The 25,951-nt window shown below is 36.0% G+C and overlaps 1 protein-coding gene across 8 annotated transcripts in view; it reads right to left on the reverse strand.

The window, feature by feature from the left end:
* Positions 1–25,951, reverse strand: part of LOC128892938 (ras-specific guanine nucleotide-releasing factor 1-like) — a 163,230-nt gene that overhangs the window by 75,198 nt on the left and 62,081 nt on the right. For 5 of the 8 annotated variants that reach the window (XM_054153602.1, XM_054153601.1, XM_054153600.1 and 2 more), the window contains exons 5-22: positions 23,720–23,826; positions 21,960–22,107; positions 20,387–20,676; positions 18,489–18,718; positions 18,197–18,390; positions 17,173–17,298; positions 16,976–17,078; positions 13,333–13,584; positions 11,956–12,116; positions 10,159–10,544; positions 9,185–9,294; positions 7,707–7,817; positions 7,100–7,321; positions 6,801–6,980; positions 5,856–6,184; positions 4,660–4,787; positions 3,451–3,471; positions 432–810 (exon numbers count right to left, since the gene is read on the reverse strand). In XM_054153602.1, coding sequence (XP_054009577.1) covers positions 432–810; positions 3,451–3,471; positions 4,660–4,787; positions 5,856–6,184; positions 6,801–6,980; positions 7,100–7,321; positions 7,707–7,817; positions 9,185–9,294; positions 10,159–10,544; positions 11,956–12,116; positions 13,333–13,584; positions 16,976–17,078; positions 17,173–17,298; positions 18,197–18,390; positions 18,489–18,718; positions 20,387–20,676; positions 21,960–22,107; positions 23,720–23,826 — 3,477 coding nt within the window. The remainder of the gene's footprint in view (positions 1–431; positions 811–3,450; positions 3,472–4,659; positions 4,788–5,855; positions 6,185–6,800; positions 6,981–7,099; positions 7,322–7,706; positions 7,818–9,184; positions 9,295–10,158; positions 10,545–11,955; positions 12,117–13,332; positions 13,585–16,975; positions 17,079–17,172; positions 17,299–18,196; positions 18,391–18,488; positions 18,719–20,386; positions 20,677–21,959; positions 22,108–23,719; positions 23,827–25,951) is intronic. The other 3 variants (XM_054153605.1, XM_054153603.1, XM_054153604.1) reach the window with 3 other exon arrangements.

Raw genomic sequence — 25,951 nt, forward strand, 5'->3', positions numbered from 1 at the left:
GTATCTGCCTTTAACACCTTGTAAGTTTGCTCGGTTCGGATCGGACGAACCGTCGCGATGGATGCCGTCTCAGTCGGTTGCCGGGATTCAGGAGAAGGTAAAATAGAAGGGAATTGCCTTACTTGCGGTCGAGAGTGGTTAAACGAAGCCAAATCGCGTCTAAGGGAGGGAGCGAACGTACAGCCTCCTTAAGGTCGATTCAGACTATACGACACGTTCCGGCACCGACACGACAAAACATTAAAACACGCGTTTTAATGGAACTATTCAGACTTATTCAGACTTGTTGTTGACTTGTTGAACGTTCCGTCAACGGGAATAGTGTGAATAGTTCCATTAAAACGCGTGTTTTAATGTTTTGTCGTGTCGTTACCGGAACGTGTCGTATAGTCTGAATCGGCCTTTAATTATTCGTGTTTGCAGATACGTACTGTCGGAGGAGCCAGAAGCTTCTTGAGGTCCACCTTGCTGGTCTCAGGTTCCTCCTTGGTAATGAGCCTGAGGAGCTGGCTCGCAGCTTTGTGTTCAGCTGGGAGCAGATTAGGGCAGTAGACGATGTCCTCCAGGAACTCGATCGTCAGATTCTTCAGCCTCTGATCGGACTCGAAGTCTTGGGCGTGTTTCGAGACCCAGTGCCTCAGTACGTTCAGCACTCGCATGGTGGCTGCTGTCGACATCACCGATTCCTTTCGTCTGTTCTTATCGCGACAGGAACCGCTGCGATTGTTTCCATTGATCTCTCTGTCCGGAGGATTGCTGGACGCGGATGTCGCAATGGCGAACGCAGTGGCAGCCTTCGACGTGCTGCTCCTGGATATTCGAAAGGGGATGTTAATTCTTGATTTCGGACGATAATATTATTTAGTGTAGATATTCATTGTTACTAGTGCTTCCAAGATGGCACTTGCTACTGGGCCTTTTCGTAGACAACGTCAAGCACTGGAAATAATTGGTTTCAATTAAGCAATTCCTGAACTAAATTTTTAATTTTTGATGAAGGTTTTTGGATTTTGTGAGGTTTGAGAAAATTGTTCGAGAAGCCATCAGTAACTTTATCAGTGACCAGAATGATTAAAGTAACTTTTTATGAACTTGATTCATATAGTTAATAATTTTAATATATATTGCATATGATTTCTTTGTGTCCCTGTATTCTTCTTTCCTTATATAATTATTTATATCTATCTTTTGATTGAGTTCACATACCAGAGCATAAATAATCAAACACCTTAAAATAATTGCAGAATGTTCTCTGCTTTGTAATCTACAAACTGCTCTATACATAGTTTTAAAAAAAAAGTAGTTCTACTATATATTCTATCTACGAATCATTCGAAATACGCTGAAATGGGAACGTGTAAATCGGCCTATTGTGAATGATTCTTCTAATCTAATGTGCAACTAGTGTACATCCCAGCTAATGTACGTCTGAGCGTTTAATCAACTAACAGATATTTGCAATCCAACTTATGCATTCGACGGCTATTTTGTACAAAACTGTAAGTATGTGGTGAATCTTCTAATCGCAGACATCGAGTGATAGAAGGCGTCTAGTAGGTTAAAACTATTTCTATTTCGTTTAGCTCGCTCGTGTGATCCTGATGCAGTGCAGTTTATAAAATATGTAACAAATATTTATATTTCCTACCCTTCGCAGGGAATTAATTGAGTTTTAATTACTTTTGTAGACAGACTTCGAACAAATATCTTGGAATTCTTGAAAATAAAAATATAATAGATAAAAATGAAGCAATTTATTATAATAGGGCTTGAAGAATTGTAAACATTCTACGGGATGTCTTTAAAGTTGACGAACAAATACATTTAACTAGAAATTCTTGAGAATAAATGTTAATAAAAATGGAGCAATTCATATTCATTATAATGGAGTTGAAAAAATTGTCAACATTCTAAGAAAAATCTTTAAAGCTTAATTGATATTATACATATTCAATATTATTAATTAAAGTAACGAAAATAATTAATTCCCTGAGGCAAGAACTTCGTGGTCACCTTATACAGGGTGTCCCAAAAGTCGGGGAGGAGCCGGAAATGGGGGGTAGCTGAGACGATTCTGAACAACAATTTCCTTTGCAAAAATGTCGGATGGGGCTTCGTTAAGGAGATATTAAGCGAAAACCCCGACCAATCAGAGCGCGCGTAGACCGTTGGAGCGGCCGCGGTAGCGAAGGCTACGCGCTAGGTGGCAGCGTCAATGTCCTTCGATGCACGTCGAGTCACTTGTTCGCATACAAGCGTGGCCGCCAGCGCGGCGCCTTCGCTACCGCGGACGCTCGAACAGTCTACACGCGCTCTGAGTGGTCGGGGTTTTCTCTTAATATCTCCTTAACGAAGCCCCATCCGACATTTTTGCAAAGGAAATTGTTGTTCAGAATCGTCTCAGCTACCCCCCATTTCCGGCTCCTCCCCGACTTTCGGGACACTCTGTATGTTCCTTTTATAAACACACATGCTACTTTTCCTATAGTACAATTTATTTTTAATGTGAATTATTTATAAATTAGTGCAAGACAAAATTTTCAATATATATTTACAATTTATCCTATATTTTATATACAATCTTTTTTCTAAAACTCCAGTTTATCCATGATATGGATGACAGGGATTTTCATTAAGGAATTAAAAAATTAATTCTGAAGATCAGATCTTAAAGAAAAGTGGTCTGGATAGGATTCGTGAATTTTACTTTGGTTTTGAAACGAATACTAATTCAAATGTTAGATTATACAGGGAGAATTAGTCTTAGAACCGGAAATTGGAGGTAGCTGAGACGATTCTGAAGTACAATTTCCTTTGCAAAAATATTAGGTGGTGCTTCGTTTTTGAATTATTAACGAAAAACCGTGGACCAATCACAGCGTCCAAGTAGCGCGCGCTCAACTGGTAACGCCCCGATCTTGGCGCAACCAGCCAATCCTGGTTCGAGCCTATGCTCTTGTGGCTGAGCGCGCGCTACTCGAGCCCTGTGATGGATCGATGGTTTTTCGTTAATGATTCAAAAACGAAGCGTCACCCGACATTTTTGCAAAGGAACTTTTGATTCAGAATCGTCTCAGCTACCCTTTCCTCCATTTCCGGTTCTAACACTAATTCTGGGACACTCTGTGTAGTTTCCATTGCATAAGAACAAAATTCATAATTCATAGCTTCCTAAGTATTTCCATGAGTATATCTGAAAGTGTTATCATCGATATGTATCTTATTTTTTTATCATAATTACTCCTCCACAGTTTAAGTAACAGTAATCATATACCTATTTGAGAAAAACAGAGTGAATATTAGTTGCATCCGGCGGTGCACGTTGTGCGAGCGTAAACAGTCAATAAAGAAAGGAGCGTACAAGTGATTTGGTGGCAAACAGCTCGTCATGCGGCACGCAGAAAGTGGAAACATTGTTTTTTTTCCAGAAGCAGAAAGGATGACACTTACCAGATGGGTTCAGGTCCAACGCTATGAGTGACACAAAACGTCATATGAAATACAATTGCATTAAGAACAACTGAAATAGTATCTTGAGCAAGGAAATTAGTACGATGAACTATTCGATCACTGTATTCGACATAATCGAACTGAGTTACATCAATTTACATCAATTATTAAAAAAAAAATTATAACTTTCAGAAATTTCAAAATTCACCGTCGTATCGCATAAAATAAAATATTCCACAGTAATACAAAATTGTTGTACCTTTCTCTGTAATACAAAAAAATTCAATATTTAGTTGAAGATTCGGTTTGAAAAGGGAATGTTCGAAGTAGAAGACTCAATCGTGCTAATCGTCAAAATAGAATGTGCTTCAAAATTTTTTTAATAATAGCGAGGTAATAAAAAAGGTTCTTATGTACAAATAAATAGCGCGTAAAAGTTAGAAAGTGAGACTGAATGAAAATATAGAACAAATGAAGATGGCTATATTTTCAAGGAAAATGTATGCCTTAGAATAAAGTTAGACGAGAGCACGACGATCGTTTTAGCGCACTGTGAGTACGCGAACCAGTAGCGCCACTAGTTCGCCTGCTCGCCGCACCCTGAAACGACCGTGGCGCGCGTAAATCAGACTAAAGTACAAACAAGATTCTCGATTTTTATGTATACAGTATTTTGTACAATAAAGACACGGATAATCTCTGTCTACGAAAAAACAAAGGAAGATCATAGGCGGAAGAAAACACGTAAGTCACCGAGACAAAGCACTCATGCGTAAGAAAGTGAGAAATACCTTTATTGCAGTAAACATTCAATAGCGATACCGAAAAACGAAATAGAGATAATTTTTGCTCACTTAAAAATACAAACGCCTATACAAATCAGCATCTTAAACATTATTCGAGGTAAACAGTCTGTTAAAAAATTGTCGATCGTTATTTCATCATAGTTCACCGATTTTTTGCGCTGTACAATTTCATCGTCCTCGAAATTTGTATGTCACTGTTCTCAATTATTTTACTTCTTTTTTTCTCTTTTAGGCGAATACAACACGTGATCATAAATTTCTCACGCCGATACTGTATACCAGATGTCGCATAATCACCAGAAAATAAAAGACCTCAATCGCCATGCGGCACTTCTCGTGATGTGTACAAACAACATACATATGGATGTAAACACTTAAACACGTCAGGAATACTCGAACGAACCTTCGTTGACTTTGTCGAAAACTGGTTATCACTACTCCCGCTTTGCCGGTGACTTGATCGTGCTGAAAGTTCCCTTGCTGGGAGGACATTTCCGTTTCTTGGATGGATCGCCTGCTTACCCAGTAACTCTGCAAAAACGAACCGGTGTATTTTGTCTTTCACACGCAGAAAATGTGCGTGTCAGCATTTTTTTAATTGTTCACCCGGTTTAATTTTTAGATTCGTGGTGATACAATAACCTTACCCTGTAAATTAATTGCACATCCTGTATACACGCGAATAAACAAGATGTGTAGATAATAATTGATACAAAAAATTGTGAATAAATGAAAATTATTCTTGTCAAAATATTTATAGACATGGATGAAAAATATTACTTTATTAAATGTAATTGTATGTATACATATAATGAGATATTAATAATATTGACTCCTAAAATTTTTGTTAAATGATAAATAATGTTTTCAAAACATTTATATGATAAGAAATATTACATTTATTAAATGTAATTGTATATTTAATACAATGTAACGATATATCTATATTATATTCAATAAATTAAATATATTCTAACTCCTTCCCCATATATTACATTTAATAAATTAATATTTCTTCTTTACATAAATATTTTAAACCAGCAAATAATATTTATCTTCCATCCACAATTTTAGGTGCCAATTATTATCCACGCGTCCTGTTTAATTATAACGATTACAGGATCTCTAAGAAGTCTGACCAATGGTTGACCTTTTCTACTGAATCCTGACTCAATGTATTAGAACTAAGGGTGTGCGGGATTCCAGAAAATATTCAAGATTCCCGTAAAATGTCCGGGATTCCCGAAAATATCCGGGATTCCCGCGAATGTACGGGATTTCGAAAATGTTCGGGATTCCCGACAATGTACGGGATATATGTAGAATAATATCTGGGATTTCCGAAAGTGTTGTTATTCTTGAAAATTTCAGCAATCCGAATGTACGGGATTTCGAAATTCCGGAAATCCCGAATGGTTTTGGGATCCCGGAAATTCACGAGAATCCCGGATGTATACGGGATTCTGAATTCTCGATATTCCATCCCAATCCCGGGAGGAATTCCCGTCCCGACCGGGATCTCGCACACCCCTAATTAGAACACGTAACAATAATTTTCTTGTGAGATTCAGAAGTGAATAGTAAAAATGAATGACTTACTTTACATACTCCAGTTATCGTGGAAAACGAACTGCTCCTCGCAGTGGCCGCAGGAGCAGATGCAATGGACGCTCTGTGCTCAGCATAATGCGACTGGTAGTGTCTCTGATGGTTCTTCATTGGAGACTGAGGCTGTGCAGTCGAGACACCCGTGTCACCCTCCCCTGAAGCTTTCTTCTCCTTCTCTTTCGCCTGCTTGCTGGTTTCTGCTTCCTTTTCCGGTTTCTGGGGGACCTTACGCTGTGGTGTAAGTGGTGTTTTCACGGAAGTCTCTCCTTTCGATATTTTAGGTGTCTCAGGGTCCGAGTCGTCGTAGGTAAACTGAACATCTGAAGATATCGTTCACACTTCTTAGATATGTACTATTAGCGTAGTTCTTAATTTTTTAAGGAATTTATTTTTAATTTCGACGTATCGAAGACATTGTGACCATTAAAATTCTAAAGCCGCCATCTTAAGTCACCATGTTAATAAGCAAAGTTATTAGAAATTTACGAGAGCGTTTGAACGGCAAGAACCTTGTCTATACCGGCATTCTGCCGGCTAATCGTCGCGGCAGCAGTACTTATGCGCGGCGCTTCCCTCTTTTTATAATGAGAGAGCGCCGCGCGGTAGTGGCGTGCGGTTTCGGTCTAGCGGCGGCCGGCAGAACTATCGCCTGGAAGGGAAAACAGCGCACAATTCCGAAAGAGAGAGGATTGCGACTAAAGCCGAACGCACACGGGCGCAACCGATTTGAAATTAGTGTTGCAAACTGTTTGCGCTCTTTGTTTTACCTACTTCACTATCTTTGTTTTACCTAGATCTACGGTCACTGGAATACACAATCCGATCGCCACAGATTTCAGAGTGGTTTGAAACTGATCAGTTGCGCCCGTGTGCGATCGGTCTAACTCTTGCGTTACAATATAAATAATATTCGTAGCACACAATAACTCAGTTTACCATCTTTCGACGCCTCTGTTGTAACAGGTGTGACAGTCTCTTCAGAGACTCCACGGGAATAGGTGCCTCCCTCCTGCGGGCTTCGATCGGATCCAGAGTTCGATCCTGATCCCGTCGATCCGACCAACGTAACGGAACTTAAGTTGCTCGGGGAGGAAGGTGCACTTATTACCGTATTATCTAAAATCATGTTCAATTGCATTAAATTACATTAAATAATATAACCACAACTTGATAGTCATACAATGATCATCTCGATAGTAATCGCTACTATAGAGTCTTTATTTTCTTTTTCTTACCTGTGAGAGTTTCAGAACTCGATGAAACAGCGATGACTTTTGGTATAGTCAAATGAGAACTATCCTCTTCTTCCTTCTTATTCGGATCCACTTGGATGCTGATCTTCCGTGGCGTCGCTGGGGACAACGATCCAGTGGACGCTGTCGATGATTGTATAGTAGGACTGCGTTTTATTATTGGCAAAGCCTCCGCGATCACACGTGGTTGCTTTTCCTCGTCCACTGAAATAGTCGATCAGTATTTGTACATGATCTTAGTTCAGTAACAATATTATTCTGCATATTCGATGAGTCAGTAACAAAAGGCATCTAAAATAACTTATCGATTTCTTGTGTCTTGTATTATAACTATATTACTTATGTATTAATATTTTCTAAAATCTTAACTTGTCTTTGAATTGTGCCAATGACTTGTGCCAAGCTAACCTTGAAGTCTTCAACTTCAAAACATGGGCTACTACTTCATACTTCGTGCTTTATCACTCATAAATTATCAGATAAGAAAAATGAATGAGGAACAATTAATTTCGTGTGACAATTGTTATTCACTCATCTGTGATATTAAGTCGTTCTAGCGCTATAAATAATGCGGTAACGAGCAACGAACCCTTTTTATATCCACCACGCCAGTAACCTTTTGGGTTGAGTGTATATCCACCTGCAGTGAAATCACAGGAACTTTTTACATCGCGGCAGTCGCTTATTTCGGATCCGTAACCTATATGTGCCAGAATATCACAATTTTGTTAATATCACCGCAATTTAGCGATCAGGGTACATCAATATTTTACAACGAACGGTGACAGAGACACAAGGTTTGAAAAGTACTAAGAATTTCAGGTTTTGTGTTCAAGGTGTGGACTGGCAGGTGTGGACTGGCATGTGCAGAGGCTTTTCAAACGCTGAAAATTATTTTCTGTGGTGGTTTCGGTGACGTGTCGATAACATAAGTGCTTTAAGAGGGTTCGAGAATGTTTAAAATTTTATTTATATAAGGTACCCCAAAAATATTGGAGGTTCTTATAAGGAGTGGTTCCGGGGGTGATTTGAAACAACTTTTTTCTTAGCGAAAGTGTTGTCCGAGGCTTCGTTTAGGAGATATTAACAGAAAACCCCGGATCAATCAGAGCGCGGCTGCCTACGCCACTGTGGGCGTTCCACCGGCGTACTCGCGCTCTGATTGGTTGGGGTTTTCCGTTAATATCTCCTTAACGAAGCCCCGGACAACTTTTTCGCTAAGGAAAAAATTGTTTCAAATCATCTGAACCACCCTTTTCAAGGACCTCCAACATTTTTGTGACACCCTGAATGGAAGCTGACCTTCAACTTGGTAAAGAATTACTCAAATTCGTGAGAAGATCAATGCTAATGGTTATTTAATGATGTAACAAATTGCTGACGAGATGGACATCTCAAAGCAACTATAACGTAAAACTCTAATATGAGACTTCTCTAATTGAGGGCACATGCCTAATACTTTCTCACTTTTTTAGACTTCGTTACCTAAAGTGAACATGGTTCATACTATAGCTCAAAATCTCGAAGGCATCTCCAATTTAAAATTAGAAACTTGTCCTACTCCAAAAATACGAAGCTCTAACATCCTTAATACTCCTCCCAGAGGATTATTTGAAAGAGACAATGAGTGTCCAAAATTCTTAGTACTTTCATATCACTCTTACATCTCCCATATCTTCATCCACATGTGCAGGATACATTAAACAATTTTGTTTTTTGCAATTGTGTAACAATTTTGCCTCTTTCCTACTTGATACAATCGATTCGAGACTTCCAGGTGTTGGTCATTTCTGTTAAAAGAACGTAGACCCTCCAGGAAATCTCAAACAGTAACTCTGGCACTTGTTCTATTCTAATACTTCCAAAAAATTCTTAATTGGAAGTAAAATAACTCTTCCCATTCAAATATAAATATAACGAAGAAGGAATGAAATATAAATATAACATATATATTATTAAAATAGAAATAAGTATTTGGATAGAGAAAATTTAGAGAGGAAACAATCTTTTTGTCAGGAAAATATATGGATTATTAGTACTCAGCGATAGAGTTTAAGCATATTATACCGGACACGGAACTAGCGCCACTTGTCCTTCGCGGTGAAACGCTGTACCTCCGTCGATCGTCAGTGTGCAGGTGCGTTTCCGCTGCGTTTCCTCCTAATACGTCCAACGATCTAGAAATAAAATTGTATTTTATCAAAAAAGTAAAGAAAGAGTATTTTTAATGTTAAGTCTACTGTCCTCTACATTTTTCTAGGTGGCATCGTTGTGAAATATTAAGATGACAATTTATCGACGATTTGGATCGTCACTAGAGCTTACGATTGTTTCAGCGTGCGGCAAGCACGCGAACTAGTGGCGCCACCATCGCAAGATGGCGCCTGCTTGTGGCGCCACCGCTGCAAGATGACACCTACCTGTGGCGCCACTAGTCCGTTTACTCGTCGTGCGAGTAAACTAACTTTAAATTTGTTTAATTAAAGATATAATTAGATACTTAGGGGGCTGTAGCTATGTTTGATTGTAGATACAGTACAGATTTAGCAAATTCGAGTTATAATGGAGCCAATAGGCCCCAAAGACACTAATGAAGCGCCAGAGAATTATGAAGAAAGGTATCTAAGTGAAAGAAAATTAATGTAAAGCAGTAATTAAATAAATAAAAAGAATAAACAGATATAAGACTGGTACATTAGATATTATAGTCAAGTTATACAAATGTAGAATTAGTGGAGGATGAATTATTCCTTGTCATAACATTCTGTTACACGCATATAAAACATCAAGTTAGTAGAAAATATTTAGTTACATTGTTTTACAAAATTTAGTAGAATTATAAATCAAGTGACAATTAACATAAAGCACTAAATAAATAAATAATAAAAATAACGAACAGACACAAGACTGGTACATTGTGCGTTAAAGTCAAAATACAGGACTCACCATCCTTACAAATAAGACTCATTGACTCACTGAATAAACAATTAAACTTTTATTTCCTTTCGATATCATTTGCCATTGGTAACTACGCAACTTACTCGAGAGAACCAGTGGGCATCTCGGCGTCAGGTGGCTCAGCTTCGTAGAACACATTCTTCAGAGCTTCCAGGACCGTGACGCCATCGGTGAACACTCGATACGTCAACAAAAACGTGTTGAGGAAGTCGATGCTGAGGAACCGCAAATCGGTCAGACGTTGGAGTAGACGCTCTGGCGTGGCCGATCGAATGTGAGGAACCTTGCATGAGTTCAGAGTCCTGCTGAATCGAATGTCGACGTCGTCTTTGAACAGCTTCGGGTCGTTCTTCATGGACTGTGGCATCGTGACGGAGCTGGTGTCTGACAGCGAGCCGCAAAGAAGGTAATCGTTCACGTGCACGTTGTCCATGCACTGGCTGATGTCGCTGATCCAGGCAGCCTTTTCCTACAAATTATGTGTCCTTATGTATTAAATATACATATATATACATAATTTATGTATATATACATAATTATACATATTTATATATATATATACACATAATTCATGTATATACCCCATATATATATATACATAAAAAATCTTTGCACTTGTGTGTATCTATAATGAAAAATTTATTTGGATACTATTTATTTAACTGAATTAAATATGTAGCATTTTAAGTGCGGTCGAGAGTCGAGACCCCTACTGTGCTTCCTGGTCTCGCAGATTTTCTTATACCGAAAATCAGTACACTTTTACGCGTATTGTCTTAAAAAAAATTGTTACGGCCAATAAATCGCCCCCCTCTTGCCATTCAATATCATATCAGAAATTTTTTTCGTATCTTTAATAGGTTACGAAATAATCGGCTGTCTAGGATTTCGTGGGACATGCTGTATATATATATATATTTGGAATACATATTTGGTCAAACAGTAAAAATGTATATTTTTAAAAATATATATTATTACAGTGGAAAATATATATTTGGAAACTATTTATTTGACTGAATTATATATATATGTACATATATATTTAAGTTCATGTTTTCTTCAGAAATGTATTATGACGTAATAGTTTCCTATTTTTTTTAAATTTACAGCAGATGCACATACAGTCAGTCCCATAAGTATTATATCTATGTTTGTTAAAGAAATTTGTCTAAAAATTAAAGTACAGGTTTGACGTCTCCAAATAAATGTTTCGTTATAAATATGTACATAAATAAACTTTACACTTGTATATATCAATTATAAAAAATTTATTTGGAAACTATTTGTCTGAATTAAATTACAGGTTTGATGTCCCCAAATAAATGTTTCGTTATAAATATGTACATAAATAAAGTTTACACTTGTATATAAGTAACCTGTCATTTAATTCAAACAAATTTCTCTAACAAATATAGAAGGTTATTGGACTGACTGTATGCATATTATAATTGATATTTTTTTGGAGATACTTAATAAATACAGGGGGTCCCAAAAATGTTGAAGGTCCTTGAAGAGGACCAAGAGGTTCAGAAGGTGATTTGAAACAACTTTTTCCTTAGCGAAAATATTCTCCGCGGCTTCGTTAAGAAGATATTAACAGAAAACCTCGACCGATCAGAGCGCGGCTGTCTAGCGCGTAGACTACGCCACTGCGGGCGCTCCACCGTCATACTCACGCTCTGATTGGTCCAGAGTTTTTTGTTAATATCTCCTTAACGAAGCCTCGGACAACATTTTCGCTAAGGAAAAAGTTGTTTCAAATCACCCCCTTTTCACCCCTTTCACCCCTTTCACCCCTTTCAATCTTTCAACCTCCGACATTTTTGGGACACCCTGTATATTCTAGTGAACCTGTTGGGATTGATTAGCGTGAACGATACCTGTATAGTAGGAGCAACAAGGTGCACTGTTGCTTGGGGTCCACCAGGTTTCAAGTCGACTATAATCTTAAAATCACGGTTCTGCAGCTGAGAACTGGCACTTCCGCTACCACTTCCGCTGCTCTCGCTGATTCCGCTGGACATCGAACATACTGACAGTTCTAAAATCAGTTCGCAGTCGCGGCAATACTACGGTTAATTATGTACAAATTATCTCAATACACCTTTATTTTTCACAACAGATCAGCCAATGCGTGATAAGCTGGCGCAGTTCCTAAATAAAATAAGCGTGAATCGTGACTAATCGATGCAATGAACGTGATCGATAAAATTGAAAATAACAACAAATAAATGAAAATAGAAACTTCACCCCCCAAAATTTGAATTTCATTTGGACGGTGTTTGAAACTTCACTTGATTGTTTTTTAATGAAATGTGTATGATATAAAAACAAAGTCTATTTTGATTTTAATTGGCCACCCCAATTTTATGAAAACAATATCAAAATATTGTAATGTTAACACATACTCTTATACAACACACAGATTTCCACATGAATTTTTTCAAAACAAAATGCCATTTAGGAACTTGCTGAAAATTTGATATGTTGTAAAAATCGAATTTATTAATCATATAAGAAAAACAAACAATTATTAATTATAACTCTATAAGTATAATTTGTTAAAATCTGAAACTGTGGCTGAATCAGTGAATGAATCATATCATTTCTCAAGTATTACGAATACATGTGTAAATATACGTACTGATATTTTATACTTTTTACAAAAGTTTCAACTATCTTGTATTTCAAATCGAAATATAATTCATATCCAATTTGTTAACCGGCAAAGTATCGAAAGAAAAGCCGCCCCAAAAAATAAAATTAGAAGAAATGTAAATAAATGTAAAATTATGAGAAATAAAAAAAAAGTAAAAGTAAAATTAGGAGAAACATAAATACTGTTGTCATCAAACTGCTAGAGGCTCCTACGAATCTTTGTTGAATCATTATTACTAGACTGAAAACCTATATAAAAGTATGTTTTAAATTCTAATTATTATAACATGTACATCATTGTCGATATTTTATATATTTTTTAATTTGTACATATTCCAATAAATTTTCCCAATAAATAAATAATTTTTTTATCTATTATAACATGTATATTATTATTCTGGTATTTTATATATTTTTTAATTCATGCATATTCCAATAAATTTTCCCCTATTTCCATTTTCAATAAATTCGTGAAAATTCGCAGTCTATTTATTATAAACAATTCGCGCCGATTTATTTTTTGAGCCATGCATTGCTAGCTGCAATAGCGGTGAATGGATCATATTAAGCTTATTTTAGTAACAATATTGCCAAAATACCGTCATCATCCGCTGTTCCCTGTTCGTTGGGGTCTTCCACTAGGACTGCATCATTAAGGGGTATTTTTCCGACTTGAGGGACGAGATTCAAGCGGCCATCGTCGTCTGACTGACGCGTTGTTAGTAACAAATGATTGGAAAATAGAAAGCACTGTCTGACTGCTTCTTTATCACCGCTACTTTTCCCTCCGAATGTTGCGCTCAATCTACTGCGAGCACCCCTTGGCTTGTCTAAGATTTGGACCAGTGCACCTGAAAGAAATAACGTCATTAATATAAAATTTGTAATAATGATAAAATTAATGATATTAAAATAATGATAATAAAACAAAATTTATAATAATGATAAAATTAATGGCAATAACGAATGATTTCGAAGATTCTTCGAGGCTACATGAAACATTGAAGAGGATTCAAATCGAGACCTTGAAAAATAATCCTTGCTCCTGTTGTAAAAAAAACAAATGTTTACTTTTAGGATTTGTCACACGTATCTCGAATAAATAAATACAATTCTTGTATTATTATTAGCGTAGAAAATCATTATGAAATTTTCTATTGTTTATTGTTATAGTATATAGTATATAATAGTTATAATCTATTGTTATAGTATGAGTTTATTCAATCCTTTTTAAATTAACTCATTTAGTGAATCATGATTTGTCTTCGAATTAAATTGTACATTTAATTATTATTAATTTTAGAATTCAACAGAATTTTTGACAAGAAGTAAAAAATATGGTAGGAACTCCGGATTGTTTGAAAACAAACGCATTATCGATTGATGCACAACAGAGCAATCAACATTCTATTATATTTCCACAGAAAATTCTTTAGTTTTCAAAAATATTTAATACCACCATCTAGAATTTCCTGATAAATTAATTAATTAATTTCTTCAACTTTGAATTTCATAATTTTGACAAATACCGAAAAACTTCGTAAAATATGTTACACCCACGCCAACTGTTAATTTATTTATTAATTTATCAAAGTATGCGTCATCAAAAAAAAAAGAAATAATTCTAAAATATATTCCGCACTCTTACTATTTTAAAGTTTCATAACAATTATGAAAAATGTATACATTTCCCAACTAACATTCCATTTGCTCCCAGCAATATTTAACAAAAACCCAGGATTAAAAAAAATCTCTAAAAAATTCCATCACGAAAAATAGAAGGTCGTTCAATATTTACGAACACTGTCTCAAAACAACAATAATAACAACACAGGAAAAACATCGAATGTAAAACTCCGGAACTACCTGAACGTTTTTCATCCCTAGCAACACAATTTCCAAACTTGTTTGGTCCACGTTTGGCACGACATATCTTCTGACAAACGCACTACACTAAATCCACCCTGATCACATTTTCCAAGCACGCTTAACTCGCACCTATCGAACCGCAAAAGGGAGCTCGAGTCTGCTCGTGTTTATTCACTTCTTTCATAGTTTATTCTATTTTTCTCGGGAAAAAAACTCGAATTGTCGGAGAGATCGAGCGTCGTTCAGACCGAACTCTAGACGCGCAGAATTTTACAATTTTTGAATGAAGGAGAAACTTTCCACGGGTGGGGCTGTCCCTTGTAGCGGCGAAGGTTGTTTGCATGGCAGCCATGTGATACGGCGCCAAACTCGAGGAGCCAGGGCCATGTTGAGAAACCAATTCCCCTGCTCTTACTTTAAATGAAAATGCTCGAAGGATTTTTAAAATTTCCAGGTATAACGCCTGGATCGGGTATATTAGAATCATTGGATCCATCGATGACTTTCTCGAGACACACACACTCTAAATCGAGTGGAATTTTAACTTGGTAATTGTTATAATACTCTATTCAAATGAGAAGAAACTTAGGGTTGTTTTTAACTATCGAGAAGGAAAATAGTGATATTTGGGAATTTTTTTTGAAAATGCTAAGCATCCAATACTAATATCTCCAAGATATATTAAAACTAGGTACTTTAAAAAGTACTTATGCCGATTTTCATAAATTTATGTTAATTAATATAGAAACTATAATTATTCTCGTAATACTATATTGAAATTTCTAACTCGCATGATAGAATGAAAACTAACTGTGCATTATTAATATTTCCAAGATATATTAAAAATACGTATTTCAATAAGTACTTATGCCAATTTTCATAAATTTATGTTAATTAATATAGAAACTACAATCATTCTCGTAAAACAATACTGAAATTTCTCTATAATTCTGTATAATTCTTTATAATTTTTAAAAATTAAATAAATTCATTTTCGAATAAAATCGATGTTATTTGTAAAAACTCTAATAAATTGTTTTTCGAAACACTTTTCCTGTTACAGCCCTGATAATTACTCCCGCGCATGATCAAACGTATGCGGCGTAGATTACGTACACGCGAACACAACCCCATCGATTCCGAGAAGCGCAAGGGCGCGCTTGCGCTTTCGGTTTCGAATTTCTACGCTTTTCGTCGACTTCCGCGTCGGATCTTCAAATTCGGCTTATCGACTGTCGAGTCAACCTATAGATTCCCTAGTCGCTAGTGGCGGGTAATGGGCGATGGAATTTCGTTACCGACCTTCGTGATAAAAGGGAAAATTTAATTTCCGACTGAGGGAAAGAAGAAATTTACCCGAAGAACTCGAATTTAAAATTAAACGACGGAAAGTAATCTTGTTTTATTTTAGTTTTTCATTTTCTTGTTAGATTTTCTTTTATTGTAGGTAGACTGCGGATGTTATGCAAATTCATATTTTTATATATGCATACGAGGAACAGAAACTTGAATTGATATGTATTTTATCTTCTAAATATTGTGACCTGTGTTTTATTTTTATATTTTACGTATTTGTGCGTTTGTTCGCATTTTTGTATGTCTTTGTGGGTTTATGTTTGTCACGAATGCATAAATATTCTCAGTCTAGTTATATATTTTCCACTAAGGCTATAATTTTAAAGAGGAAAAGAAAAAATTTGTTTGATCTGGTTCTAATTACTTAAGAGATATATCGGAAATAGTTACGAGCGATAGAGTTGACAAAGATTGATAATAATCAATAATCAAGACGGATGAACGTAATTGGACACATCATTAATACCAATTGCTAATCAAGATTGACTTGATGAATGAAAGTTCATGAACATAAATTTAAACCGAGAAAGATTAGTGAGTATTGGTGAGGATTGATGAAGCTTGAGGAAGAATGATGAAGATGATTGCTCAACCTGTCTCACGAAGACTTAATAGACAAAGATTGTTAACGATTGGTACGAATTCACAAAAATTCGTAAATGTCACTGAAAATTCATGAAAATACATTTAGATTGACGAAGCTTGATGCGGATTGATGATTGCTCACCCTGTCTCACGAAAACTTAAGTGGCAAAGATTGGTAGCGATTGGTACGTATACACAAAAATTCGTGAATGTTACTGAAAATTCATGATGATAGATTTGGATTGATGAAGCTTGATGAAGCTTGATGAAGATTGATGATTCCTCAACCTGTCTCACGAAGACTTAACCGACAAAGATTGGTGACGATTGATACGAATCCCCAAAAATTCGTGAATGTTACTGTAAATTCATGAAGTTACATTTAGATTGATGAAGATTTGCGAAGATTGGTGAAGATTGATGAATGCTCACCCTGTCTGACGAAAACTTGGTTGACATCCAGTAAAATGTCACATCCCTCCACGATCATTCTTTCCACAGCTAGATTCTTTCTCAGGTTCTCGGTTTCGCTCACCTACAAAAAATGTACAAACCAAAAAGCAACATATAAATTACTGCTCTTCTCGTGGATAAATAATTTCAAAATGGATACTGGTCTCGATGACTACCTCGTCATTCATTTGCTTCGATAAATCTTCCAACTGTTGTCTCGCGTTCTGCAGACTCTTGCGTTCCACGTGATCGAATGGAGTGTGAGCCAGAAGCTCGTGTAGAGTGATTATGTATCTCGGAACCTGAAGAAATATGTTAGGAAGAATAATATACTACACAAGATATTTATGATAATATAAGAGCACCTTTGAATGAAATATGAAAGTCAATAAACTAATTCTTTTATGAATCAGAGAAACAACCCCACAGCAAGAGAGGAATTCTACAGGGTGTCCCACAAATGTTGGTGGTCCTTGAAAGAGGTGGTTCAGGAGATGATTTGAAACAACTTTTTCCGAAGCTTGGTAAAAAATAACTCAAATTCGTGGGAAGACTGACTTTATGCATATTATAATTACTATTTTTTTGGAGATACCTAATAAAATACAGGGTGTCCCAAAAATGTTGGAGGTCCTTGAAAGGGTACAGGAGGTGATTTGAAACAACTTATTCCTTAGCGAAAATGTTATCCGAGGCTTCGTTAAGGAGATATTGACAGAAAACTTCGACCAATCAGAGCGCGACTGCCTAGCGCGTATCCTACGCCACTGCGGGCGCTCCATAGGCGTACTCGCGCTTTGATTGGTCGGGGTTTTCTGTTAATATCTCCTTAACGAAGCCTTGGACAACATTTTTGCTAAAGAAAAAATTGTTTCAAATCAGCTCCTGAACTACCCTTTTCAAGGACCTCAAATATTTTTAGAACACCCTGTATATTAATCCTTCTAGACCTGAATTTTTTTCTCGTATTACTGTAATTTAATTTTTAGGGTTAATTTGGACTAAAATTAGTATGGTCAAAATAAAAAATAATCCTGACAGTGTGGTTTTCGAGGAAAACTGGTCTTTCTTCGTGTAAAGAAATTAAAAAATTTGCCCTAAACAATAGTGTTGGTAGTGTACGAGTCTTATTTGTGTCTTCAATTGTGAACACCAGGTCTTAAAGGGTTAAAATATTAAAACTATTACAATAAAGTATACCTGATTCATAGGATATGTTAAAAATGTCTCCAAGGAACGTCCACCGCAAGCAGGTTTGTTCTCCAATCTAGTGAGCAACGCAGCGAACGAAGGTGATTGCTTGCACTCAGTCAAAACCTGAAGACTGTAGTGGTGATTGCGGACGAACTCTTGATAAATCGACAACATTGGTAGCAGCATGTCGAACAAATCACCTGAAATAATCCGAAGAATCATTTTAAAACCCTTTTGTTTGAAGGAGAAAGTATATTACAAAGTCTTTCGAAAATTCTCTAAAAATTCGGAGGTGTACCTAAAACTAACGTGGGCCAACTCTCCATACGAGATGTGAGACCCTTCAGGAATATTTGATGGAGGAACAATACTGTCTCGCTGTTCAGAAATATACTATTCACGTCCTCGTGAGTGCACGGAGGCTTCTTTGAACTCGCAGCCATCTTGAAAGGCCTTAGAAAACAGGTGACTAGCATCTCCATCTGTTCTGCGTACTCCTCCTCAGCCTCCACCATTTTAAACACCAGGCTGAAACGTAGCGAAACATTAAACATTACCGTGGTTAATTAAAATAGAATAGTTTGTTGACAGTGTAGTGAAAAATTAAATTGCAGAAGTGGGGAAGTTCCTCGGTCACCCAAAGTATGTATATGTGTTATATTTCTTTTGAATAAAATGTTAGGTTATCCCAGAAATGTCTTTAGTTCTATTATATTAATAAATAGTAGACAGAATTTTATGTTTTGTGTTACATTCATGAAGTGTATATGAGGTTGTGTATTTATATAAACGCTGCCACATAAAGAAACTTTTGAGACAACCTAATAATATAATATAATAATAATATAATTATTATTTGTGTGTATATATTATATAAATTGTAAGAAAATTATATTATTATATGATTATATGTATATAATGTATATACATAATTATTATATGATTATATTATATACAAATAATAATTATATTATTACTATATTATATTATATTATATTGTATTGTATTGTATTGTATTGTATTGTATTGTATTGCATTGCATTGTATTGCATTGCATTGCATTGCATTGCATTGCATTGCATTGTATTGTATATATATATATATATAAAGTTAATAACTTTTTATTGCCGAAAATAGAAAGAAAAACACCAAGAGGAAGTCTTTCATTGCACAATTAGTCAAAGTGTCCCCGTAATAGCGGTTGTCTGACAGCAAAACGGGAATATGAATTTCGTTTCAGCGCTAACTACTCTCTCGGTAATTAACCTCCCTCTGTACTGAAGACGTAGTGCTATTAGCCAATCGGTCGCGTAGTAGAATCTAATGAGTTTCAGCTTCAAGCAGTCATTACTTACGATACTCCCACAGGGAAAAGAACTCGTACGCGAACCTCTATATTCCAGGTGAGAACAAACTATGTAGTTCCTCACTCTCCCAATTTCGCAATTAATTACGTTCAGAGACTAACTCGTAGGGGTTATAATACACTCCTGTTGATTCTGATGATGTTTTAACGTACGTATAACGCTGATTTATTCAATAGACTCGATTGGTAACAGTGTGGAATATTTCAGGGGACATTTTATATAATAAATTTGAGGTTTAATATATGAAAGTCTACATATTTAATTTTTTCGTGGAGTTTTCACGCAGATTTATCTATAAGCGAGGCAGTGCTAAATTTTATGTTGAAGTTTCAGTCTGTGACTGCAAATTTTGTCAGAGAATTATTACAGAATCGAGTTTAAAAATCATAAAAATAGAGAAAACATCATTTCATGTACCCCTAACGCATACAGTCAGTGTAATAAGTACTCGTACAGGAACCAATTCAAAATGAAACTTCATATATTTATTTTATTAATAAATCGTACGGGAAGAAATAATTAACCAACATTCCTACATATTTTTAGAGTAGAACTTGCATAAATTAAAGTTTATTATTTTTAATCTTAGCCTCTTATTTCTTTTCTTATTAATCTTATTTTAATTTAGTTGTTGTACGAATATTTCTTACACTGACTGTATTTATCAATGATCGAGGCAGTCCTATATTTCTCGTAGAATTCCTTCAGCTCTGCCCTTAACTGAACACAGTGTTTCAACAAACACGCATTTCCGGCGCAACATTTTCTTAAATTGTTTCGAAAGTGGTGGAACTCGAAAAAAAAGTTGGAAAAGAAAGTTTATCCTCACCTGTTTCGCTTCCTCATGCTCTCCGCGTGAGGGCTCTTGATGTACTGCTCGACGATTTGTTTCCAACGCCTGCGACACAGCCATCCTCTGAAAAAGCTCTGAACTTTCTTAATTTTCTGCATCTCCAACGATCCCTCGGTGATATCCTGCAGCCCAAAACCTGAAACTCCTTGGCCGCCGTCACCGAACAAAGATCCTGATCCACCGCCTTGGGACATTGCCCTTTGTACACACTGCCTCGCCGCGTAGGTTACAGACGCGAGTCTTGGCTTTTCCTTCATGGCGAGCAACTGTGAAAATAAACAAACGGAATCCAAGCGTAACGGCTTGCGAGCGGAATACCTCCAAGGATAACACCCTCGAGCGGGTGCTAGGAATGCGTGACGGGAGACTGGATATTGTGGACTACCTGAAGACGTTGCGCTACATATTGGACGTGACGGTGAATACGATTCACGGAAAGGAAGAGTAAGTGATGATTCGACTGCGGATTTGAATGCATTTAGAGGAAAGTTGAATGTAAAAGTGCGCGCAGTATGGAATAATATAAGGAAATATAGAGAAGATATTGAAGATATTGAAAATATTGAAAACAGATATTATAATGTTTGTAGAGTAAAAGAAATTCCTTTTTAGGTTGAATTTTTTTGGATGTTTGCAATTTTATTTTTTATAAGAATCCACTCTCTAACAATAATGAACTTGAGTTTGCATTATTGAAAATGTTGAAAATGTTGAAAACATTGATTATATTGAAAATGTTATAAATATTCAAAATATTGAAAGTATTAGAAATATTGGAAAGATGAAAATATTGAAAGTATTGGAAATATTGGAAATGTTGAAAATATTGGAAATATTGGAAATGTTGAAAATATTGAAAACACATAGTATAATATTTGCAGAGTAGCATAAACTCTTTTTTGGGTTCCATTTTTGTGAGTATGTTTGCAATGATTTTATTTTGTATAAAGATCCACATGACCTTGGGTTTGCATTAAATCGCGAAACATTTTGCATAGTCACTGACAAATGCCTGGTGTTTATTAAAATATATCAATTTTTTATTTGAATATTGTGAGATTTGTATATGTTTGAGTGAATCTTAGTATACCACATCTGACATAAAGAATATCTTATTAAATCATCCCTCCAATGTTTAAAATATTATTAAAATAATACGATATAATAATTACAATAATATAATAAATTTCGTTAAACAGAACCAACTGTTGAGTAAATCAGATATTAACAGTTATCGATGCAACTGTAAACAGTGATAGTTAACGGACCAAACTTGACTACTTGACAGCTACCTCCCATTTACGTCAGCGTAATGCAATAAAGGTCACGTTTGTAATTGACGTAATCGATGAGGTGTACACGAATGAGGTTTCGTGATATGATTGGACGGTATACCTGATACCCCTAACTATAGCCTTGTGCTAACTGTTCCACCCAATTTCCTGTCGTATTGAGATTGAAAATATTCACAAATTTCCGATTATTTAATTTTAGAATTTTCGTCGATGACTTCCTAGTTACATGAACACGGAATTGCTTTTCAATTTACCTCTGAGCGAAGCTTCTTCACTTCCGATGCTAAATCCTCGCATTGCCTTGCATATTGAGATTTATCCGTCTTCTCGCTCTCAATTATCTGCAACAGGTGCAAATGCTTCTGCTCGAGCTTCTCCTTCTGCAGCAGCAATTTGTTGAAACTGCAATCAGTAATCACGTCGTTGGTGACACAGACGTCTCCTCCAGTTTGCGATACAAATAAACGAAATTACGTCTCGTTACCGCCAGAGATTAGTATTACATTAACACTAGGTTCACAAACCACAGTTATTTCAATCCATTTCAATTCGTAAAAACCTGTGATTTATATTTTTTCATATTTTGTATACTTTCAGTTTTATATTTTTCCCGAACTATGCTGACATTTGTCCCTATAAAATGGCAACGTATATCCAAATTCATTTTTGTTCGAGACACCTAATTAATTTTAATGAATCGACTTCGTTTATTAAAGCGTTACTTCGGTAATAGAAATCTACTAAGTAGACTGCAAATGTTTATTTAGTTGAAGGATTTACCATCAGAGCGCTCTGGATTGCCAACAGAGTCACCTGTTTCATCGACAGGCGTTCTACATTACCAGTAGATTCATTATCGACCAAGCGTTCTACATTACCAAATCTTATCGACAGAGCAAACTACCAAACTCCCGACAGGACATGCTCTCCTCTTTCTTCGCCTCGATATTGTTCGAATTTCGTACAAAATATCGCCAATTTCGAAAATGTGGGAAAATTTATGAAAAGGTCCACGAATGAAAATATATATAAAATATCAAAAGATGAGACACACTTTTTTTTAAATTTCGATTCATCATCTGAATCCGTAAAAATACGAATTTGCATAAACATCAGTAACTGATAAAGATCTCAATAAACACAGTGTTAAACATCCTACTATTAACCATCAACTTTGACAAATAATTTCAAATAATTTCTGTATTATCCTTGCAGCTCGTGTGCTGAGGATAAATCTCTCAATCGTGTTTCGCTTCCCTTCTTTTTTTCTATGCGACCACCTTAATGGTTTGTCTTGTCTGGCGAACGTGATCGCCATGATGATTCCTCCAGATGTCTGAAACGAGCTCCGTCTCTGCGTGTGTCACTGGACTGGCGCGTTTTTTATCAGCCTGCTTTCTTTCGTCAATAAAACATAATTTTTGGAATTACCTTGTATAATAGTATTCAAGTTGTCCATTTAATTAACGAATAGAGAAAGAATAAATAAAACAGTGTTTGGTCAGTGGGTTCCATTGTTCCAAATCATGGAAAGGGTTTTAATCACTTTGACTGCCATTTGTTTCATATGAGAGATTAAAAGCATTTTCTAATATTACAGAATGAAAATGCTCGGTGCACATAATAAATTCTATAAAAAACGTCCACGTTTAAGGAAATTTCTACAATAAAGTCTCCGATATGAATGATAAGGAACTTTTTCGAAAGCTTGATATACTCGTTATTTACAATATTTGAAGTCCTACGTTCTCCTTTCCTTTTATCCTTGTTATTTCATATCAGCCAAGTTTGCGTTGCCATGACAACCAGTCAAAAAAACATACAGAGAAGAGTAAACAAGCTGATGCATTTTGCAATATTTTTCAATGTAAATTCTACCAGAAGCCGTGTTTATTTATGTCTTTAAATCTCAGCGTGTTACGTAGATTCTAAATTAAAAATCCTCCACTCTCTACTTGTTTCTTCTATGAATAGAGGTTACAATTATTAAGCTATAATTATCTCAGTTGAATACCTGGCTTCTCGAATGGCATCGATCCAGGTCTTGCAGTCGGACTCCGTGGATGCTTTCAAGTCGTACTGTCGCTGATTTTCCTTCCTGTAGGATATAGTGAAACAGTGCTGAAACAAACAATAATAGGAGCACAGTTAATACGGGTAAATATTGTAAAGGGAATTGCAATTAAACGCTATGTAGTTGAAGGATTTACCATCAGAGCGCTCTGCATTGCCAACAGAGTCACCTGTTTCATCGACAGGCGTTCTACATTACCAACAGATTCATTATCAATCAAGCGTTCTACATTCCCAGTAGATTCATTATCGACCAAGCGTTCTACATTACCAAATGCTATCGACAGAGCAAACCTACTCTACCGACAGGACATGCTCTCCTCATTCCTCTTTCTTCGCCTCGATATTGTTCGAATTTCGTATAAAGCATCGCTGGTTATCCCCAATTTGGGCGATGCTCGCGTATATCAATCGAAATCGAGCACTCCGCGCGCAAGCACTGCCTTTCCAGGTCGACGGACGAATCAGAGCTGTTCAGCTGCTGAACGCTACTGAATGCCGCAGAACAAATACGGCAGAAGGTCAAGCGTATCCGCAAACAGTCGAGCCTCTCTCCGACAGGCGAAGAAATTGGAGCAAAATGTTCTGAGTAAATATTTAACCACGGCCAGGGAGAAAATAGTTTCCCAGCTGGTGAAAAACAATACCTCCTGGTTGTCATTGTTTATTCATGAGACATAAAAAATTTCGTTACGCAACGATACTGTGATACAGGTAGAAAAAAAACAATATTTCTTTTAGCTCATTATTTAACAAATCATGATGGTATTTTTTTCACAGTTTACAGTCTTAATTTTGTAATACTTAAGAAACAATATGTGGTAAAAAGAGAACAATATTTCTTTTCACTCACTATTTAACAAATCATAGTCGAGTTTTTTTCACAATTTACAGTCTTCATTTCCTAATATTTTAAAAATAGTAGGTGGTAAAAGAAGAACAATATTTCTCTTAACTCACTATTCAACAAATCCTAGTGCAACTTTTTCCCTAGTTTACAGTCTCAATTTTCTAATACGCAAATAAATATAATTTTCAAAATTTGCTTCCATTGTAATTGTAATATCTCTTGCATCGTTAATGGATAATTATTATACATGTTTATAAGCCTCGTTACGTAGGAATAACATAATTTTATTCGAGTAAATCTTCTTTTCTCTTGGAGAACTATGAATATTCCGACTACTACAGATAATATAACTTGCCGCGTGAGTTTCCCTTTTTTTCAGAACATTTAATTCGCTGCTTTAAATTCCTAATCCTTCTAACATCCACTCGGCATCACCCGCAAAGGGTGCCTTTTATATCCCGCTTTTTCCAACATTTAAATCTTAAATTTGTAATGCATTCCACACGAGGCGAGTGAATTTCTAAGCAAATTCTTTTCCCTTCAGTAATTTTCACTCTGTTTCCTCTCAACGATGGCGGACAAGTGTTTCTCTGTTCTTTACGCGTTCTTCTCTGCTGAAGGATAAACGAAAGAGGCATTGCCAGCTTCATGAATAACGCTGAAAACGATCCTCGAGAAGTTTAGAACTTGGGCGTGGAAAATGTGGGAAAATCGTAAAACTGCGGTTTTTGAACTTTTGTTTTTTTCTTTTCGTTTTAAACCAAATGATCAAAAACGGTTTTAAGGGTGGAAACATCCCTTCGGAATAATTTTAGTTATTTATATTTTTGTTCATACCTTTAAAAGCATAAGAGATACCGAACGAATTTCAAATACAAAGTTCAATGGTTTTTACCGTTGTATAACATCGAAATAAGAAATTGAAAACAAAATTATTTTTAATAACATTTTCCCTGCAATAAATCTTTCCTCCACCCGCGGCATAAAAATTGTGTTCTCGATTTCGTGGACGTTTCCATGCTGTACAACTTTCATCTAACCAATTTTATTCTATCTGTTATCAAAATCGAGTTACCGTACAATGTACTGTCTGCCAGGATTCTCGACTAAAATTTGAAAAAATCATGACTCTCCATTAGCCAAACGGATTTCAATGATCAAAACGGGAAACTGCGTATCGGTGAATGAAAAAAAAAAATAAAAGTACAGAACTGCCGATAGGGTCAATTTTCTAGTTTTTTTGGCGGAAAAAGTATATAAAAAGAGGCCTAATTTACAAAAATTCATAACTCTGTCAATAATACACATTTTATAACAAAACTT

The sequence above is a fragment of the Hylaeus anthracinus genome, unplaced genomic scaffold (assembly GCF_026225885.1).
Source record: "Hylaeus anthracinus isolate JK02 unplaced genomic scaffold, UHH_iyHylAnth1.0_haploid 2, whole genome shotgun sequence".
NCBI classification, from domain to species: Eukaryota; Metazoa; Arthropoda; class Insecta; order Hymenoptera; family Colletidae; genus Hylaeus; species Hylaeus anthracinus.